At 46.3% G+C, this 21,685-nt stretch overlaps 1 protein-coding gene across 1 annotated transcript in view; it reads left to right on the top strand.

The window, feature by feature from the left end:
• The window catches only part of dpp6a (dipeptidyl-peptidase 6a), a 167,840-nt gene that overhangs the window by 94,955 nt on the left and 51,200 nt on the right, over positions 1-21,685 (top strand). The window contains exons 2-3 of the mRNA XM_076290789.1: positions 3,448-3,562; positions 11,829-11,927. Coding sequence (XP_076146904.1) covers positions 3,448-3,562; positions 11,829-11,927 — 214 coding nt within the window. The remainder of the gene's footprint in view (positions 1-3,447; positions 3,563-11,828; positions 11,928-21,685) is intronic.

Below are 21,685 nucleotides of genomic sequence, written 5' to 3'. Positions count from 1 at the left end.
TTTATCCCCCACAATGGGCGTTGTTATCCGACACACCTCACTCTCCCATTTCTCCCTTTGCTATTGTTCAGTGGAGAATGGAGCCCACAAGCCCGGTTAAGAGTATACTCTGCTGCAGCCAGCAAAATGCGCTCACAAACAATGTCTTGTTACCTTGTAAAAAAAATCAAAATTTTATTGGCTTGGCAGGCATAGAACTGATGTGTGAGTATTGTTTTTTTGTGGAATCTTCCCCTTGAACATCCCTAAAATAGATCGTTCCAGAGGTCCAAGGGTGCAGCGATCATTTGTACATCCCCATCTTTTCCAGGTTGCATGTAGGACCCAGGTTGCACAAAGCATACTAAGGCACAGTCATATTGCATGTAGAATACCGAAATGTACGTCCATTGACATTTTTAGCCAGCTTTTTAAGTTTTTAGTGTAACAAATGATCGCTGCACCCTTGGACCTCTGGAACGATCTATTTTAGGGATGTTCAAGGGGAAGATTCCACAAAAAAACAATACTCTCACATCAGTTCTATGCCTGCCAAGCCAATAAAATGTTGATTTTTTTTACAAGGTAACAAGACATTGTTTGTGAGCGCATTTTTGCTCTCTTCCGCAAACAATGAGATATGCCCACGCACAAGTGATACACACAATAAACAATATACACATAGGGTTGCAGTTTGGAGAAAATATCTAATTGTGATTTTTCTGATGGATACCGCAATTGCGATTTGATTTGCTTCGATTCAGTATTCCCATTTTGTCTTGTTGTGCTGCTTCTGATTGAAGAGCATGTCCAGTGCATAAGAAGCATAGCACTCCTGTTAGGTGAGGTTCACACAAGAAGGAAGACATGAATATAAAAATCCTAGATGTGACAAGCGTAGCTATTGGGACAGAGTTACGAGCTACACGATTAATTGCAGCCTCTGCGATTAGCTAATTGCATTAGTTCAAAATGTGATTTTGATTAAAAATCGATTAATTGTGCAGCTCTAGTCGCTCATAGCATACTGAAAGCCTTTTTTGGAGTCCGATGAGCTCCCTCCAAGTGATTTGTCCTCCATGACTAAAGCCTCGAGGAAGTGAAAGGCACTAGGTGTGCTTTGTGTATTTCAACAGGATTTCAATCATGTACCTAAAGCTCTCCTGAGCATTCAATTAGTTTGAGAGTTGCATTTCAGGTAGAAGTGAGAACCTGCTGTTACAGAAGGCATTTCTGACATTTTTTCCATCTCTCCCATTTATGCATGATGAACACTCCGTACGTGCTAAAAAAAACGTTGGCAGGACTTCAGGTTTACAGTTCAGAAGAGGTACTGAGATATTGGGTTGCATCTGTGTGTGTGTGTGTGTGTGTGTGTGTGTGTGTGTGTGTGTGTTGGGGATTGTAGAGGCTGGAGGGCCCGCGTTTGCAAGAAGTGTCACTGTGGGAGTGACTGGTGGTGCTGATTGCCTCTGGTGGTGGGAGGTAATGGAGATGCTCCTGCCTGAGTGGCGCTCAGCTGGAGAGGAGCCGCTCGGAGCCCATCACCCACCAGCCATCATCAGCACCACTGACTGACTGACAGACTGGCTGACTGACATATCCTCCAGATAGTGTGTGAGAGACATGCTTGGCTGTATTAGTATGAGAGGAGACTGTACCAATTTGGGTAACAGAATAATTGTACGTGTCATGTTTAAGTCTCAGAGGTTTCATGGTTTGCTGTAGGCATTTGAGGAGACACTGTACCAATTTGTGTAACAGAAAAGTGTGTGTGTGTGTGTGTGTTTGTGTGTGTGTGTGTTTGATGTGGCAAGCTTTAAACTCAGGTATTCAGCCAGGAGCCATACTTTGGAGGTGATGTGGACATTCCTCTCATGAAGTGGTCCATCACTATGTTTTTGTGGGCATGTTGATGTGTAGGTGTGTGTATGAGTTTGTATCAATGTTGTGGCTATTTTTAGTCTACCTCGTTGTCATTCTGGAAGCACGCTTTGGTCCAGGAAGCATGAAAACTGGCGCTTCTCGACGGCAAAGAAAGTGTTTGTTTGTGTTCACGCGCCACTGTGCCACTCGCCTGCCGTGGCTCGTCTTGCCTGAGTGATCTCGAGAAAGAGGAGGGCGAAACTCAAAGAGACTGAGCCCTAGACAGCGTGGTGGAAAAACCACACACACAATCACACACATACATACAGTGCACACACACACACAGACACACACACACACACACACACACACATACACATACACACGGACACGCACACACATACAGGGGCACACACACACACGGGCACACACAAACATTGCTGGATTGAAAGGAGGGGAATGGGAAGAGGCAGCGTGGCTATGGGAGTGTGGTTCTTCTCTAATGAGTCTTTGTAATGGCCACTCGCCTCTAAACAGGCCCCTGCGTGCGTTATCTCGCCGACTAATGATGTCTGTGGAGACGCCGTTCAATTAGGGCCGGGGTACAAGGTCACTAAAAGCCCCGGCCATTTAGTGCTCTCCCCTCCATCATGTTCCACTCACAGACCTGGCTCTCTGCTCAGTGCGTACGCGTGCGTGCCTGCTGTCTTTATTTAACTTTAATTAAGACCGTAGCCACATGAACTTGCATTCATCTCTCTGTCTTTCTCTCCTTCTGTTTTTCTCTCTATCCCTGTTTTTTCTCTCTTTCCCTGTTCGGTCTCTCTCATGTCTGCCACATGCCTCATGTTTTTCTCATGTATGTGTTCTTCTCTGTGCATGTTGCTTTTGAAAATGAGGTCTCCTTTGATTTCTATTGCACATTTGTTATATAAGCAAACAATGCACTTAAAGGCACTTTGGAGAGTCTATCATTGTCCTCACTATTAAGGTGCTTTCCATTTATTTATTTTTTTGTTATTTTTTTTATACACTCCTCATTCTACTGAGCTTCAAATCACAAAGCACAAGAGCCAAACACAGTGCCAAACAAGGCTCCCCACTGCCACTCTCCTCCACCCTCTGCAAGCATAGATCTCAGGGTTAAGAACTGAAGAGAAAAAGCAAAATCAATACTAAAACAGCATTTAATGACAATCACTCTCATTCGGTGTGTGGCCGATGTCCTTGGGCGAGTCAACAGGGCTGAAAGACATCCCTCCAATCTCTCAGGGGCTTGGGAGCAGCGGCTCTTCCTCGTCCGGTGCACGCGCGGCGTGTGAGTGATTGACGCTGGTGGCACTGACTCATTAGAAAAGCCATTTCCCTCTCAGCATATTCTTTATCTAGTGTTTCCAGTGGATGGCTGCCTGAGTGCCACACGTCTAACTGTCTGTTATTAAACTCTCTCTCTCTCTATCTCACTCTCTTCCTCTCTCTTCCTCGCTTTCTCCAGCAATGAACTAAACCATTTTCCCGTCTCTTTTCTCCCCTGCCCACCTACCCCTCTCTTCCTCTCCCCCCCCCCTCTTTCCCCCCATCCCTCTCTTTCTCCCCTTTCAGGAGCTGGTAGGGAGTAACCCTCCGCAGAGGAACTGGAAGGGAATAGCGATTGCCCTGCTGGTCATTCTGGTCATCTGCTCCCTCATCGTCACATCAGTCATCCTGCTGACCCCAGGTGGGGATGAAGAAGATGCACTTACACGTGTTCGCATGCGGAAACACACACACACACACACACACACACACACACACACACACACACACACACACAGTCATGCACACACACTACAGCCTCACATAACCTTCCAAAGGTCATCATTGCAATTCCTAAATGATCTGTCATGGGGCACTGAAATTCATACATTCGTATCACACACATCCACACACTCTTTCTTTCTCCCTCGTTCTTTCTTGCTTACACTCGCTCACACTTGCAATTTTCATCTGGTTAGCATTTATTTTACAGAACATGCTGTCAAGGTCATTTGTCCAGCAAGCTCACCCTCACTTGAGCATCAGAAGCAAAGCTCCTTAACCAAATGCCATGCAAGCACTCAACTGCCCCTGGGCTATTAATGTTAAAGCATTTCACCAGGATTTTGACCTTCATAACCCACTTGACTAGATTTCTGTTATGCCTCATGATAGATTAATAGTCACTGTTGTTTGGTTTGTAGAATAAACGCTGATGTGCTGTGATGTGCAGGGATCCCCAGATCTATGACTCTGAGGGGTATCACAGTGTTTAACTTAATTACCAAGACTATAATCTGCTTTGCCTCTGTTTTGTGCCCTGTCAATGATAATTATAGCCTGTGGTCCCCATGGGAAGAGCGTTGGCTTTTTGCTTGAGAGACCTTGAAGAGTGCTCCATTTTGTCAGGGCATGTTTGTCTGTGATCAGAGCCGTTCCCCTGCGCTTCTGACCTCGCTGAAGGGGCTGTTGTGGGTCTGTGTTGGCCGCTTCAACAGACAGCAGTGGATATTTCCATCCTCCACTGATCCCTAAGGGTATGCGTGACCCTGTTTAGCAGACCGCCATGTGTCTTTGCCTTGGATAATTTCCCCGGATCTTCCAGCCTGTCGGTTCTGTGACATTCAGATCAACCTGAAAGCCAAGGGCTCTCATTAATGTGCACCTACCGCCCACACAGTTTGCCACCGCATCGCAGAGGTTGCTCAGGTTATCAGCGGGCTCTCAAGTCATCAATAAGAAATTCATTTCCTTGCCTTTACCTTCCTGCTTGTGATGCGCCTAAGGAGAGATTTGTATCAGATCGGTCTGATTAAAAACCCAACGGCTGAACCCGAAGCAAAATCTTCTCAGCTTCCTGGTAGTTTACACAGTGCGTTTGTACCTCTGAGCCAGTCTGCACTTCGAAAAACAGTTGTTCCTCCGCGTTTCTGTAATTAACTAACTGGTGCGTCAACAGGAGAGGACATATTGTAGCGAGAGAGAGGAGTTTTACCGGAGCAACATAGATGTGTAAACTTCAGATTTTATTTTAAAGTGTCAACATAAGATCTTATGCTGAAGTTTATACATCTGTGTTGCTCCGGTAAAACTCCTTTCTCTTACCAGTCTGCACTTCCTTACTGCTGAGTCATCCTCACTGAGTCAACCTGACATCATGACAGCGCCAGTGGAACAGGTGGAGCAGCCATTTTGTGCAATTTTCTTTACCCAGTCAAAAAGTCTGATTTGCCAGCGGCTGTCTCCCCGACTTCCTTGCTCTGTCACGTAGCTCTCTGCCGCAGGTGAGTTGCAGGGAGGTCAGCCAGGAGTGTGTGGCTGTGCTAGCAGCAGCAGCGTCGGTAAGGCTTCGTGCCAGTGGGGCAGACTCGAACAGGTGGCTCCTGCCAGTGCGTGTCCTGCCTTTAATCCTCCACTGGTGAAGTGGAGGGGCTGCAGGCGCTCCGAGTCGTCCCCGCGGCGGTGCTCTCGACAGGCTCAGGCAAAGTGCCGCCTGGGTAGGGGGGTGGGGGTGGGGGTGGGGGGGCTTGGCTGTCACAGCAGGCTGAGGGATTAATTGGCTGCTAGAGGTGGACTTCATTTGTGGGATTAGCGGAATTTAATTTGGAGGATGGCGAAGGGGATGAGTGGATCTTCTAACACCTCCCTGACCATGCAGCTACACCCAGACACACACACACACACACACACACACACACACACACACACACCTCATACCTAATTGACTTTCAGATTGTAATTGGTAAGACCTCTACCTGTGTCCAACACAGACTTTTGAAGTTACTTAATACTGTGGCCTATTGTAAGAGCTCTGATGTGTTACCTTTGACGTATTAGGTATTACGTCAGGCCTACAGCCAGCTATCATGAGCGTGTGATGGCTATTTCACTACTATGTCATCAAACAAAATCAGACAAGGGGAAAATATCAGATAAGACCAGGGAAAGGAGGACGTGTGCTATATATCTCTATAAAGGCGTTTGTGTCCCTTAACATCCTGGTGGCACCCTTAGTTGTATTTCTTTTTCAATACCTTGAAGTACAGTTGATGAATGCTCTTTCGTCACGCTAAATGCCCCGGACAAGGGCTGACCTGGATCAATGTTGCCACTTTTTGTTTTATCAATCCTAACATTTCACCTTTCCACATCTCTCTCTCTCTCTCTCTCTCTCTCTCTCTCTCTCTCTCTCTCTCTCCCTCCCTCCCCCATGACAACCCTCCTCTTCATCCTGTAATAGATAGGTGTGTGTGATGTGTGTTCAGCTCTCCAGAGAAACTGGGTCAGTTTTTTTTTTTTTTTGCACTCTTTTTCTCCATGCTGAGGGGCGACAGCTGACTGACAGGGGTGACAGCTAATTGGTACCCGACTTTCGGGGGGGGGGGGACTGCTGGTGTTACCTCATGTTTCAAGTCCTCCAGGAGCTCAAAGCCAACGCTGGCAAAAAAAGATCTCAGTGCAAACCCAAAGATCATCTTGCGAGTGAAAAAAGGGGGCTCTGGGGTATATATTTGGATTCTGGCTACAGCCTACACACAGAGCAAAAGGCTCAGTTTAAATCATCTTAAAGGATGCATCATCTTTTTGTGCAGTATTTTCTACTCGCTATTGTTTTTTTTTCATATTCAAGAGCACTAAAAAAAATATGAAAACAGGGAAAAAAGAAGTGTTTTTTTGTGGCTAAGAAAATTGGCAACACTAGAATCCTGTGTGATGGAATGTTTATGAAAGAGGAGAAAATACAGTGCACAAAAAAAAACGATGCAGAAAGGAAATAAATCTTTGATGTGTCCTCTCTTGCATTTGCCATTTAATTATTTTTACAGTTTCACACCAAAGAGCACACACACACACACACGCACACACACACCTCACTGCACAGCCATCTATTACCAAAATAATGAGCAGGCTTACGCTGCAAAAGAGGAAGTCTTCATCTCCTCCTTTCATGTCCCATTAATTCCAATGAGGCTGACAAGTGTCTCCAAAAAATAAACTAAGCCTTTAAGGGAACAGAGAAGCAGATACATACAGTGATGGCCAAAAGTGTTGGCACCCATGCTAAAGTTGACTGAAAAGAGGAATATAAAATCATCTTTTGGAAATTGATCTTAATGCCTTAAGTGAAAAATTAGGAAATATCTAACCTTTAAGGACACCAATTTTCTTAGTGAATGAATAATGTATCATAAATAAATAAATGTTCTTCCTTAAAATACAGGGGTCATAAGTATTGACACCCCTATGTTAAATTCCCATAGAGACAGGCAGATTTTTATTTTTAAAGGCCAGTTATTTCATGGATCCAGAATACTGTGCATCCTGATAAAGTTACCTTGGCCTTTGGAATTAAAATAGCCCCACATCATCACATACCCTTCACTATACCTAGAGATTGGCATGGGTATTATTTCAGTTAGCCTATTAGCTGGTTTGATGCTCATTGAGCTCAATGCAAATCAATAATACATGACATAAACATGTACATGCACACATGCACACAATTCAAGAATTTCTCAGAATTATGAACAGGCAAGATGAAGGTGGGGTTGTATAAAATGAATTTTACATGTGAAATCTATGAACTAATCATGTTTTGGTACTTGTTGTCTAGCAGATACCAGTGAGAATTGAGTGTGGATAATGCAATTTAGTGAGACAGTTAGAATCCTATAGGCCTTTCAGCGTGATTTATTTTTGTGGAAAAAATGTGCTGGACTGGGCGGCGGTCATATTCTGTACCGCTCTGCGGTACATCTAGTATACTAAGAAAATTGGTGTCCTAAAAGGTTAGATATTTCCTAATTTTTCACTTAAGGCATTAAGATCAATTTCCAAAAGATGATTTTATATTCCTCTTTTCAGTCAACTTTAGCATAGGTACCAACACTTTTGGCCATCACTGTAAAGAACACAGCCCGGGGGTTGGCACGGGGGTTGACACGGGCGCCTGACTCCTGCCAGTCTATGGGCATCCTGGCACTTTAGGCATGGGCCACGGGCCACCACACTTGTACCTCAGCCTGGACGAGCATTTGTTCCCTCTCTGTAGGCTCTTGCTATCAGTACAACCTGCCCAGGATGCGTCCCCATTCTAGTGTTCCACAGGTCCATCCTCTTTCTGGTCAGACATCTTGCAAGAGAAAACACAGAGTGTAGAGGACTCAGTCTGATTGATTGGAGGCGGTAGTGGTCATGAGCGGTCTACACTGGATGGCCCTCGAGGCCTGTCATTTTTACCTTTCCATAAAGTTGTGTTTTGCACTCCTGTTTAGGCCTGTGTTGAAAAGTGGTCAGTGGTTAGCTGGTCTAACAGAGATGGTCTGTCATGATTGAGAGGGATGATAATGCACCCAAGCCATTAGCTTGAGAGGCCTCTCCTCAGCTCAGTGTGTAGTGTATAGAAAATAGTGGATAAAGCTTTGACACACAGCAGTAAGAGGAGGAAAAACAGCATACCATCACACACACACGCACACACACACACACACACACACTCTTTCTCACACACACACACACACACACACACACACACACACACACACACACACACACACACACACACACACACACACACACTCTTTCTCACACACACACACACACACACACACACACTTTCACACAAGCATGCATGGAGGGGCTCACAGTGCATCATGTTCCAATCTCCCACAGATGCGGTCTGATTGGATTAAGGGCCATGTTTTCCTGTGTTAATGAGCCAGTTTCCCAGGAGTGGTGGCGAAGGGGAACATGTGTGGTGAAGCGCGCGTGTCAGCCAGCATCTGCCCACAGGCCACGTACAGCACGTGCTGTGAGTGAGTGTGTGACTGTCTGTGTCTTTTCTGCCCACAATCCTCTCCTCTTTGTGTGTGCAACTTACTGCTGAGGTTGTCTTTCACAGAGGATGGGGACTTACATCATTTGTGATGTGTGTGTGTTCGCCTTTTTTTTTTTAAATACACAGTGTCTTCTGGTGTGTCAGATCCACACATCAAGCAGACACTCAGTGCCAGCCAGCCACAACAGGCAGCACATGTGAGTTAGGCCCCAATACCAACCAGTCCTGGTGCAGACCTATCCACTGCACACACACACACACACACACACACACACACACACACACACACACACACACACCACACACACACATACTCACACACACAAGGCTTCATGTACGCCTTTCGTCTGCATGGCCTGTATGGGCAGCTTGGTGGTAATTCAATATCAGTATGTCCTCTGAGCCTGTCAGACAACAACAGAGAGTGTGACTACATCACGCCCACACAAACAAGTTCAGTCACTGGGGCATTCACTTTAACAAGTGTCCCATCCTGGCCTTCTCATCACAGAGGGATTGAGAATTGCACAAGACCGTTTAAGGGGAACAAGTCCCGAAAGTATTGATGTGGGTTGGTAAGAAGGTGTTGTTATTGATTTGGTCAATTGATCCTGAATACATTGTCCTGATCCTGAGTGAATTAACCTCAGAGTGAAGGTTAGTTAAGGAATCTGTTCGGCTGGCTGCTAGTGGTCAAGCCACGGCCTTGTCACTTTGGCACACAGGCTGACGTGGAGCCTCTTTTGGGTCCATTCTGAAATGAATTCAAGAGCTTAACTGTGAGGAAACATTGCTACTGCCCCAAAAGTAGTCTGTGGTGTTGGATTTATGCCCTATGTGGCTAATAGGAGATGGATGGTTTTTTTGGCATCTAATATGCAAAGCATTAAACAAATAGCATTTTAACAACATTGTGCCCTGGATAATGAATGTTTTTTTTTTTTAAGCTATAGAACACATATTGTATATGCTTTATAACTGAATACTCCAAAATTACTACTGTACTGTTATTTATATTTTGACATAATTTCTTTGATCTTCTAACGGGATCCTCATGCTCTGTTGTCCATATCTAAATGGCAGGCGTTTGTCTGTAGTATGGTGCAGCAGGGCTCTCTTTGGAAACTACATGGCAAACTACATGGGAGGCTAACTGTGTGTTGTCTCTCAGCGTTATCTGGCCACTGGTCCATCTCACTGCTTTGAAATGCAGCCCTGTTTCCACCCCTCTCTCACACACACACACACACACACACACACACAAACACACTCACACACACACACACACACACACACACACACACACACACACACACACACACACACACACACACACACACACACACACACTCCCCTCAGTATCTCCTCCTGCAGGCTGCTCACCAGCTTCTCTCTCTTTTACTTTTTCTCTCTCTCTCCCCCTCCTCCTCCTCCTCCTCCCCTTCCTCCTCCTCCTCCTCCTGCTGTTGCTTCTGCGGGTCTGCTCTTATGCATGTGGAATCAGTCATGCTGCAGACAGAGGGTTTGCGTGATGCTATCTGATGGATAGAATTAGGTCTAAATAAATTGGTTTTGCGCCGAGCGTCTAGTGTAAACGCACAAGCCCATTTCAATAATCGAATAGTCAATTGATGGTAAGAGGACCCGGAAGGACAGCTGATTGTTGTGTTTTTGTTTGTTTGTTTATTTTTTTCCAGCGGTAACTGTCTCCTAGGTGTTAAGTAGTGTCCCCCCTCCCCCTTCTATTGCGGTCACCTCGACTCTGGAAAAAATATCGCACCCTCACACTAAACCAGCAATATAATATCCGTTAACAGGAGATGTGGAAATAGCAGGATTGTTTTTTCCCCTCCCCTGGTTTCTGTCAAATATACTCAGTATTAAAAAAAAATGATTTGCAGAGGGAAGCCAAATGCAATTCCCACCTCGTAGTGTTAGAGGACTTTTAATATGAAGGCTGTCATGAAAGCCCCATTTCAATGCATGGAATTTCAAGGCATCCGCCGTCCTTCTCATGGTACCTGCTGTCAGTTTGGTCTCAGTTGTTGTGTTTACAGACCAATGAGTGAGGGTGTGCAACAGAACAGAGGTGTCATAAAGAGTAGAGAAAGGCAGCAAAGTCACTCAGGCGTCAGATTAGGATAATAGTGTTGGCCCCTGCTTGAGGCACATACAACTATGATCTCTTTCTCTCTCTCTCTTTCTCTCTCTCTCTCTCTCTCTCTCTCTCTATTTCTCTCTCTCTCTATTTCTCTCTCTCCCATTTGCTTGCTTGCTTGCTCAGTGTATGTATTTGTGTTTATGTATTTATGTGTGTGTGTGTGCTTGGGAAATTGTCTCTGGGTTTGTTTATTTGCTTCTGTCTCGCTCACTCTGTTTTGTGTGTGTGTGTCTCTGTATTGTCTGTGTGTGTGCATGTGGGTGTCTGTGGGTGTTTATGTGTTTCTGCCAGTCAGTGACTTTGTTTGTGTGTGCGTGTGTGCGATGTGCGTGTGTATGGGTGTGGCTGAGTGGGCATCTCTAACTGCACAAACCCCTTAATGACCCACCCGTATGCAGTGAGGCACTCCTGACCAGTCCTCCACGCACCCCCATACCTCCCCCACCCCCCTGCGCGCACACACACACACACACACACACACACACCACACACACCACACACACACATCCCTCTCTTAGCTCTGGCTAAACAACAACAAGTCAATGAGACACGGATTTCTGCAGAAAGTCCAGCCAGGGGAGAAATGTGCTGCTTCTGCACTTCGCCGACTCCACTCTGACTATTTTGTTCAAAGTTTGGCTCTTGTAGTCCAGGCTGGATCCAGAAAATATGTGGCTGCCAAAGAAATATGTTTACTGAACTCAAAGCTGGAGCCTGGTTTCTGTTGTCAACAACTCTGAATGTGCAGTGTATGGAAATGCCGGTGCTCTTGCTGCTCTAGGGTTTTTAGGGTATTTTCAGTAAACTAATATATGCCTGTTTAATGTGTTTCAATCTTGACACACCCTCAACCTTGACACAGTGTCGCACCCTCCCTGCGGTAAACGGTATCAGCCATTTTACTCTTCGCATCGCATTTGTCACGTGTAGCCACACTCTTAAATCAGCTCTTGCTCCTTCCTCACGCAGGTGATGATGACAGCCTGGCCTCCAAGGGGAAGGTGACGGTGAAGGACATCTTCGGGGAGGACTTCAGGGTTCACGACCCCCAAGCCAAATGGATGAGCAGTGAGTACCAGTCCAATCATCTCCTCCTCCTTCTCCTCCTCCTCCTCCTCCATCCTCCAGTGGCTCTGTTTGCGTTCCTCCCAGCATGGGATCAGATTGGGGGGGGGGGTGTGGTGGGGGGGGGTGTCCAGGTGGTAAATGGAGGCTCCTGTGCTATTATTAGGAACACTTGCTCCATCAGATGGGAGGATTGGACCCAGCCACGGAGGTTAAGATTTTTTCTCTGTACTTATCTCCCCTTCAGATGGAAGACAAGATTTCTGTCTTGGGCAATCCACAGGTTTTATTTCTATCATTGTGAGCAGCACTGAGGGTGCCATTCTGTGTGTGTGTGTGTGTGTCTGTGTCTGTGTGTGTGTGCCCACACGTGTGATTGTGTGTGTGTGTGTGTGTGTGTGTGAGTGAGTGTTTGCATTTTTTATGACTGTGTGAGTGTGTGTGTGTGTGTGAATGGGGAGAGCAATTGGCATTGGGGGACTGGCATTCCACTGGATCCTGTGGCTTGTATCGCTTAATAATATGGGGTTTCAGAAGCGGAGTAATAGCACAGGAAGAGAGTGCTTTTGAACACAGCATAATAGAAGGCTCCTCGTTCACCAGCTTCACTTCTCAGCCTCACACACTCTGTCTGTGTGTGTGTGTGTCACGCCCGGCTATGCCGTGCTGGGTGTGTCTCTCCCTGGCTTGGCCCTGCGTGGGTAATCCAGCCTGCATTGCCTACTGCTGCTGTTCTGTGTCACCTGTAGGTGGAGCTGTTGCGATTGGCCGTGCCGTGCTAATTGGTGGGTCGATGAGAGGGTCTTTAAAATCACCGCCTTCCAGTCGGCTCGCTCTCTCGTTACTCCGGCCTGACGACGAGAGGCTGGCTCCGGTCGTGGCTCCTTGCCCATTCACCTTTTTGCTTTACACTTACATCATACTGATATGCACGACACTTTTGGTTGGCTTCCCACTTACTGACTTAAGCAAATCATTTGTTAATAAACCAACATTTTCTATTTAAACATTAAGTTCAGTGTGGTCTCCCCTATGTCAGCTCTACTTTGAGCCAAGTGGACCTGACAGTGTGTGTGTGTGTGTGTGTAAAATGTAATGGAATGGAATAAAATCTTATTTCTAATGCACACCATGGTTTCGGACCATGGGGGGAAAGAGAGAAGATCCAGAAATTGTCAGCAACATTACTGTACTGTATATCTTCCAACAAAATATTCAGAGTCAGACCATTATGTATGGAAAGCTGCTCTTTTCCTGTAAACTGGCTATGTATTTTCAGGACTGTCAGACAGCACCAACAGCTGTGTTGGGCACTCTCTCCAAACTACTTTGCCTAACTGGACAATTATTAATTTCCCACAGCGTTTGTGTCCATAACTCATAACTCTTTCCTTAAATACTTTGCTTGACTTAGTCAGTGGAGCCACAAGTGGAATTGACCTCTTTTGAGCTGACTCTCACGGTCTCCTCTGCTTCCCAGAACTAATGACCTCCTCAGCTGTGTTCCTAGAGAAAGGCACCATTTTGGGTTGGCGATCCTCAAAGGAATTACGGCGCACTTATATAGAGCCTCTTTAAATATCCCTCATTATGAGTAGGGCTAAATTTCGTTTCTCCTCTCTCTCTCTCTCTCTCTCTCTCTCTACCTCCGCTTTCTCGCTCTCTCAGCTCCTCTCACTCTCTCGCTCTCTCAGCTCCGCTGGCCCTCCTTTCCCAGCGTGGTCTTGAGAGCGGAGCTGACGAGCAGAGTCGCCCGAGCCCTGGAGGGCTGGAGTGGCACGTGCTCGTAATTGGCGGCTCGGGAGGAAGAAGTCGGTGGGGGGACCGGCCGTGGGGGCTGGGGAGCGGGGCGCCGCAGCCAGCTGCCTAATCAGATGCTTTGATTTCCAGCGGAGCCTCGTTAAGCTGTCTCCTCCAATCGCGAGTGCTGTCCCGTCGAGAGGCGCAGATGTGGTAGAGAGACTCAGGAAGACCCCCTACTGCTCCCATATTGGATGCAGCATGTTGAAGGGTTAGGAGGCATGAAGCAACCTGTGCCTGGGTGTCTCGCTCCACGCTACTGATTTCACTGTGTTTATATGCGCTTTATAACATTGTAATAAGACACAGTAAGGTGTATTTACGAGTTACGACTACAAGTGGCTGGTGATATTTGTGGTGGCACACGGAAGGTTGAGGTGGGTAAAGTTCACTTGGTGTGCTGATTACAACCATAGTAGTGTGAAAGTGTTATATGCATTATAGATTACTGTGCATGAATAATGGAATATCTAACGTCTCATCAGACACTGCTGTAATTTTTAAAATGATTTATCAGTGGGGAAACGATTAACATCGCTAATTGGGAATCCATTATTTACACTTTCATGGATTATGGAAAGTGGAGATTATGAATGCAAATGATATGCTACATAATTAAACTATTACAAAGTGTTATGAATGCTATTGCATTTTGAATGTAGACTATAGTCCACAGTATTTTTTAGAGCGAAGTTGGTATTCTACCCAGTTTATTCAGGTAATATGTTTTTTGTTTCCAAGAAATTGTAGAGAGAGAGAGAGCAGTGTACACCATCACGCTTCCCATTTATGAATAATTACCAGGAGATGTGGCTTTCATCTTGAATACGTCTTTTGTGAAGCGCTGATGGTCTGGCGTCAATGACACTGCCCCCCCCCCCACACACACACACACACACACCACCCCCAGTACTGATTGATGTTCTTCCCATTGTTCATGCTGTCGCTTTCCCCGGCTCTGGTCTCATCCCCTACCTCGCAGACGTAAACAAATCTGTCAGGAGAAAATGAAGCGTGGCTGATCACTAACTTATGCTGTTGTTGGATCTCTTTTTTTCCCTCCGTCTTCCACTTCCTCGGCGTCCTCGCCATTCAGCCGTGATTGCATGCAGCTGACGCAAACATATGTCCTCTCCTACGAGGTGCTTCAGTATCTCATTAACTCTTTTCACTCCTCGACTACTTCACCACAGAGATCTTCATAGTAGACAGCCAGTCCTGGAGAGACATCTCTGGAATCAAAGCTTTTGGGTGACTTCTTTTTTTTTTGCTGAAGACAAACACCAGGAAGTAATATGTCTCATTGTTGTGGTCATTCCCATAATAGCCATAGCAGAATGCCTGGTCTCTAATGAAACGCTGAGCTCTTAAAGACGTCCCCGTCCCCAAGCACAATTGTAGACTGTGAGGTGAAGCATTTGGCTGTTATTGACTGATTATGTGATCTTCGTTAGCATGTCACATCCAGTTAGCCTGGATGATTTGCGGCAGAGGAGGCCCAGGGCCCAGAGAGTGGGCTGGGCCACATATGCAATTACTTGCTTCCCGGGGACAGGCTCGGAAAATTGAATTTTTTAGACCTAATTTAAGCTCCGGAATATGTCTTCCTCCTATCACTCATGGCGAAGCAACCCCCCACCCCCATCCTAAACTCGCCGACTGAAGTTTCCCCAACACATCAATCACTGTCGGGCTGGACACGGCCGATGGGCCTAGGAGGGGACGGCGGGGTGGTTGGGGGGCAGTCTGTGATGAATCAAGCGCACGGGTCATTTGTTTAAGCGCTGGAGCCAGCCGCCACGTCCCGCTGATAATTCGAGCATGGTGCTGCAGGCTGAAGATGGAGCACCTGTGGATGGCTTGGAAGCCTGGCGTGCTGTAAAGCATAAAATAATTTTACGGGCTCAAAGAGGAGCGGGTTGACAGACGAATGTTACTCGGAGGGAGATTTGATGCCATATAGTGGCAGTTGGAATATAAAATCAAAATGTCAGCCAGCAGCTACCTGGAAATCATGACTATAATTCAATAAGAGGCTCAAATATCATGCATTTGGCTTGTCCTTTCATACTTCATGTATTTTGTCATTAAAAAATGTATTTTTCTTGCATACCAGTTTTCTCTTTGCTAGAGATATTAGTCTTTGTAGAGATATCTTTGTACAGAATACTTTTTCCATGTTCCATTCCTACAAGTCTATAATGACATCTTTTCCATTTTGGATGCCTTTACATATGCACCAACACCAAATCTGTAGATTCACTCTAGTATCTTTTTTTCTTATCTTTAGTATATCTTTCAATGTTAAATATTTAAACCATACCTTCCAATGGAAATTCAATTCAATGGGTCTTAAATAATAGAGCCACGATTATTCCTTCATGACCCATACCTATAGCTGTAAAGAGCAGACCATTGACAGGTCTGTCGTCGACCAGTATTCTCTGTGTCATTGTACTCCTTGTCACCCTGAGGTTGTGTGAGACAGAGACAGAGACAGAGACAGAGACAGAGACAGAGGACCCGCCGATCCCCCTGTCCTTCACTCTGCATTGGCACTGCTCGTCCTGCATGCGTCCCCCTCTCCACTCTCCCCCTCTCCTCCTCTTGCATTTGTTCTGCATTCGTTTCCACTCTTCTCCTCTCCCCCCTCTCCTCCTCTCCTCCTCTCCTCCTCTTGCATTAGTCCTGCACTTGTTCTCATTCTGCGGTTTGTAGTGCCAGCAGCACGATTGCTGCTAAGCAGCGGCGTAATTGCGTAATTAGCGGAGACCATTGATCTGGCCCCGCGCCGGCCGCTCTCCGGGCCGCCCGTCCAGATCAAACAGATACATCATCAGCGCCCAGAAATTAAAGACGCCTAATGTATTGTGTGGCAGGAACCAGCTGGCTCTCCATGTTAATCATCCACACCCTAGCCCTACTCAGTCACCACCGCCACCCCCTCCACCCTCCACCCCTTCCTCCATCACTGTGTCCTTCACCACCACTGTCTCCCCACACAGCCCCCACCCATCACTCCAACCCCCCCCACCAACCCCCCCCCCCCCCCACACACACACACACACACACCACACCACACCCACCCACAGGCCATAAATGCAGTGTGCAGGGGCAAAGAGGGATTTGCTTGTCGCCACTAAGCAAACAGATGCATGATTAGCGGAATAAGAGTCTTTTAACCTTGATGAGGAGGCTGACGGGGAGCAGATGAGATTTTCCCCGGGGGACGCGAGGCGCTCGTCAGGCCGACCACTGACCCCCAGTGGCAGAGCGCCGCCATTGCCTCTCTCAGACGGCACGAGCAGAAGGTGGAGAAGTACAAGATCGCTCCTTGATGCGGGGGATTGCTTGCCCTTGAACTTTTTCCCATCAAAAAGAGTGTAATTGAGTACTTGACACGTTTTCACACGAAACATGTTTATGTGAACGACACGGCTGCCAACACTGAAGTCATCAACGTGAGCGAGCACGAACACACTCACACACAGGCACATACACACACACTCACTCTCTCTCTCTCTCTCTCTCTCTCTCTCTCTCACACACACACACACACACACAGAAACACACACACACACACACACACACACACACACACACACACTCCTTGCAGTACACAAGTGTCCTTCCCCCTCTCTTTATTGCAGTGTGTGAATCGGTGTAAATGTAGGGCTGACCTGGGGGTCAAAGGCAGGATGAAAACAGGGATCACTCGTCTTAATCTGACAGAAGGAGATAGTGCAGGGGCCCAGACAGCAGCTAATGCACTTACCCTGCCACTGGCCTCCCACATACACTCCATTCCTGGCCTGTCCAGCACTGGAGATAAGAGGACTTACACACACACACACACACACACACACACATAAACCAGGCAGAAATGCTCAGACAGACACGGACACATACACACGGTCACATTGATCACACTTACACACTCACACCAGTCACAAATGATTACACACTCATACACATACATTTACAGACAGACACATTGCAGACTGAAAACAAAAATAGGCATATAGTAGATGTAGTATATATATATATATATATATATATATATATATATATTTAGAGTGACACATATTTTGCACGTGTTATTGTCATTTTCATGTGCATTTCTTTCGTACATACAAAAATGAAATATTGTTCCCCCAGCTTGTGTCAGTATAGAAGACAACAATTAAGAAACATGTTAAAATATACTAAAATATCAGAGAAATACATGTAATATATAACATATAAAATTAGTCTTTTGATACTGTTTACCAAAATAACTCACATCTCCATAGCTTCTCACAAGCACATGTATAGTGTGTACTGTATGTGTGTCTGTGTCTGTGTGTCTGTGTGTATGCATTTTCGTGCAAGTGTTGCACAAAAAAACAGACAAGCTTCTAGCTCCCGCATCCATATGTACCGAGTGGGCAGTCTGTGTGACTCAGGGGAACTGGACTCCTGCTGTCCCTGGTCACAGATGCCTGCCACAGATGCTGATGTCCTCAGCCATTCATCTGGGGCTCCCGTCCTCCCCTGGCTCCCCCAGCGCTCAGCACAGCTTCTGCGGAGGCCACGTGGCACGCCAGGCATGTGTGCAGTTTGGGTAGCAGTCAGAGAGGGAGGTGTAACCCTGCCTGAGGCGTGCATTTTTCTCTGCCTTCGGACCTATCTCCCAAGAATACACACGCACATGCACACACAGATACACATTCACTCACAACATGCCCTCACACACGCACACATCATGCACACACACAGTGTGCGCACACACAGCGTGCGCACACACACACACACACTGAATTGAGAGAGACGTGGTTAGAGCAGCCATGTGCATATATGAATGCCTTACTGAGCATTTAATCCTGTAATTTCCATGTGGCAGTGACCCCTTCCACACAGCGCTCAAGGCAGGGAACAAGTGTGCAGGCCCCAGCAATGACCACTGCCTGCCTTAATGGAGACGCCTGTGTGGGAGTACACCTCTGCACTCAATTAGCCCGCTAATCAAATTAGCATCCTGCCGCAGCTGCTGGTCCAAAAGAGGGGAGGATGGATTTGAGGGAGAACGACCACTGGTTGGCATGGCCCTGCGCTGCAGTGTTGCCTGGTAACTGATACCCAATTATGAGCAGAATAACTGTGATTCGTGCAACATGAAGACGGGGACTGTTCATTAGTGAGTGTGTATTCAGTGTTTGTGTGTGTGAGTGTGTGTTAGTGTTTGTGTCTGTGTCTAATGTGAAGTTGGACTGAAATTGGCATTATTACCAGGATGCTTCAGTCACACGTTTCTCATAATGAGGTGTATGACCAGCACTGTTAGTAATTTGTTCCTGCTCCCCCGTAGAGTTGTTTGGACAGCCAAACTGCTGCATATTTGCTCATCATCTGCTCATAAGACTCACAAAGTATCACTGGTACAGCTCTATGGCTGGACTTCTTTAATGTAGTTTATTATGAAAGTACATTTAGCCAACCCGATGAAAGCTGATCACTGGTCTGGGCCAATTTTATGATTCATTGCAAAGTGAATGAAAAAGTATGTTTGTATCCGGTACAAGTTCATCACAGACAAATGCACAGTCTGATCTTGGATCTTGGCCCAGATCGAGGCCCAAAGCTCAGCAGGAGTTCTGGAGATGGGTGGGAGTGTCTGAACCGGGACAGACATCGGCGTAAAATTGACTCTTGGGGTTATAAACCAGAAAACAGAGAGAGAATGCATTATCAGTGCGGCCAGCACAGACAGCATATTTTGCGAGCTCGTAAAACGTGGGCCAGCCATTTCCTCTGAGTGACACATTGCTCTCTGCAGAGGCATCTTAAATCCGCTTATGCTCATTCCTGGCTTTTGTTGTTAGATCCATCTCTCAGCAGGACCTGTGTCAGTTTAACGAAATTGCGCTTGGCAATGTCCCTCGTGCCACTTTCCTTGCCCCTCAAGCCGTGTAATAACTCCCTCTTCACACGTTGGTCTGGCATACATGGTGCATGCCAGACAAGCCACCACACCCCCCACACACCGAAATATCGCCTGCCCTTATCACCAATGTGATCTTAATTGCAGAAGAGCTCTGTTGTTTAATGTCGCAGGCAGTACGCAATCCGGAGGCACAGTTTTCCTGGTGGTCACACACACGTGCGTCTCCACGCAGGACCGCGGCGGCGGCAGTGACAAATGACGGTTGTGGTTGACCTTGATGGGCATGGCTGATAGCCATAAATCAGAGAGGAAACTCACCCTCCGCTCAGAAAGAACCCGCTTCCTGCGGGACGGATTTGTGTCGTCTCGGAAAACACAGCGGATCCTGTGTGTGTGTGTGTGGTTAGCCACACACGAGACAGAAGTCTCAGCCCACCTAACTGTTTCTCACTTCCCAGTGTCCATGCGGACCTTTAACAGATGGCCAGCGATGAATTTCTTAGTCTGTGGCTCAGTAAATAGAATCAGGACATTCGGCCAGAGCCAAAAATGCAGAACATACTGTAGGCTCACATAAGACATGTGCTATGTACCAGTGGACATACATTAATACACTCCTCTTTCACTGTGTCCATCTGTGGATTTATAATTGTTTTTAATGCTTGTGCACAGCAAACTCTCTCTCCTGGACTCTCAAAGCGCTTAATACCTCACCTGAATGCACTCACCTCACACCTCACCTGAATGCACTCACCTCACAGATGGCTTGCAGCAGAGGCAGGTATACAGTACAAGGTTTTCTCAACCCAGAAACTTTGATTGCAGCATTGCAGGTATACAGTACAAACCAATTATGCCGTGTTTGTGACATGTTTCTTATAACCCGAGGAATTCTTTCTTTATAACCCGGTATACATATGTATGTAATGAGACCTGTTAAGGGTTGGAAAGGGGATTTAGTTAACAACCTTGTGAATTTTTCATGAGTCCATTTCCCCCTTTATAGCTCACCTGAGCCAGCAGGCGCCCACTCTCTCAGTGGGGGGACTCGATGCTGTTTTATTTGCCCGTCAACAGCCTCACTAACTTTCCATCCTCTTCCCCTAGCCAATCACTCTCTCCATCTCTCCACCTTATTTTTCCCTTCTCCCACCTCCACCAGACGGGCCCTTATCTGGTGCCCTCGTTGAGAGCAAATTACCTCGACAAGAAGAAGAAAATCAATTTAATCAGAGCCAATTAAACTCGACACAGGGAGGGGGGAGAAAAGTTGCGGATAAAGTTGCGTGGGCCTTTATCTCCCGTCTCCATCATCAGCTGCAGCTCTGCAATTAGCAGACTTTACCCAGAACATGTGTTGACATCGCTAGCCTGTGGTCCCCTTATCCTCACCATCACCATGAGCAGCCCCCAAGTGCAGTGCTAGCAACACTTAACAAGGAATGTGTAATGCTAACAAATCACTGTTAAAATGTATGTCTGGATACACAGAGTAAACCCTCAGACATCAGATTCTTGGGAATATAGAGGTTTCCCGTTGTAGAGAAGCAGTTGTACTTGGCCCTCTCAAGTGTGAAGTAAAATTTGAAAACTCGGAACCCATTGGGTTTGTACAATGATTTTGATTTATTGTGCATACTGATGTTTTATGTTGTTTGTATTACGATGTGTTATTTTCTAAAAACAGTCCCATCACGGCCATGTTATAGACTTCTACACCCAGGCAGACTTGATGTTGGATGTTTGTAATTTACTGTATCCTCAGTGCATTACTTTCTTGATTCTGTTATTGTTATCCGACCTACTCAATGTTGTTTTTTAAATAACGCTGTTCAGGGAAATGTAGCCCTACACACCCAATCTATATCACTGTCATCCAGTGAGGAAATACTAAAGGAGGGTGTATCTTTTCTGGAAGTGTTTGCACTGATGGTGGTCTAAGACATTTTGCACTTTGAACTTGGTAGCCCTTTTGCAACTTCTTTCTTTGTTAGAATAAGTCAACATAATTGCGTTGGCAGTGTTTGGTGTGCAAATT

Source organism: Alosa pseudoharengus, unplaced genomic scaffold (assembly GCF_046254945.1).
Source record: "Alosa pseudoharengus isolate Yale_2024_CS ecotype anadromous, Long Island Sound unplaced genomic scaffold, YU_APseudo_1.1 YU_APseudo_1.1_scf_18, whole genome shotgun sequence".
Classification (NCBI taxonomy): Eukaryota; Metazoa; Chordata; class Actinopteri; order Clupeiformes; family Clupeidae; genus Alosa; species Alosa pseudoharengus.
Note: the sequence above shows the minus strand (reverse complement) of the source record. Positions and strands in the feature narration are given on the sequence as shown.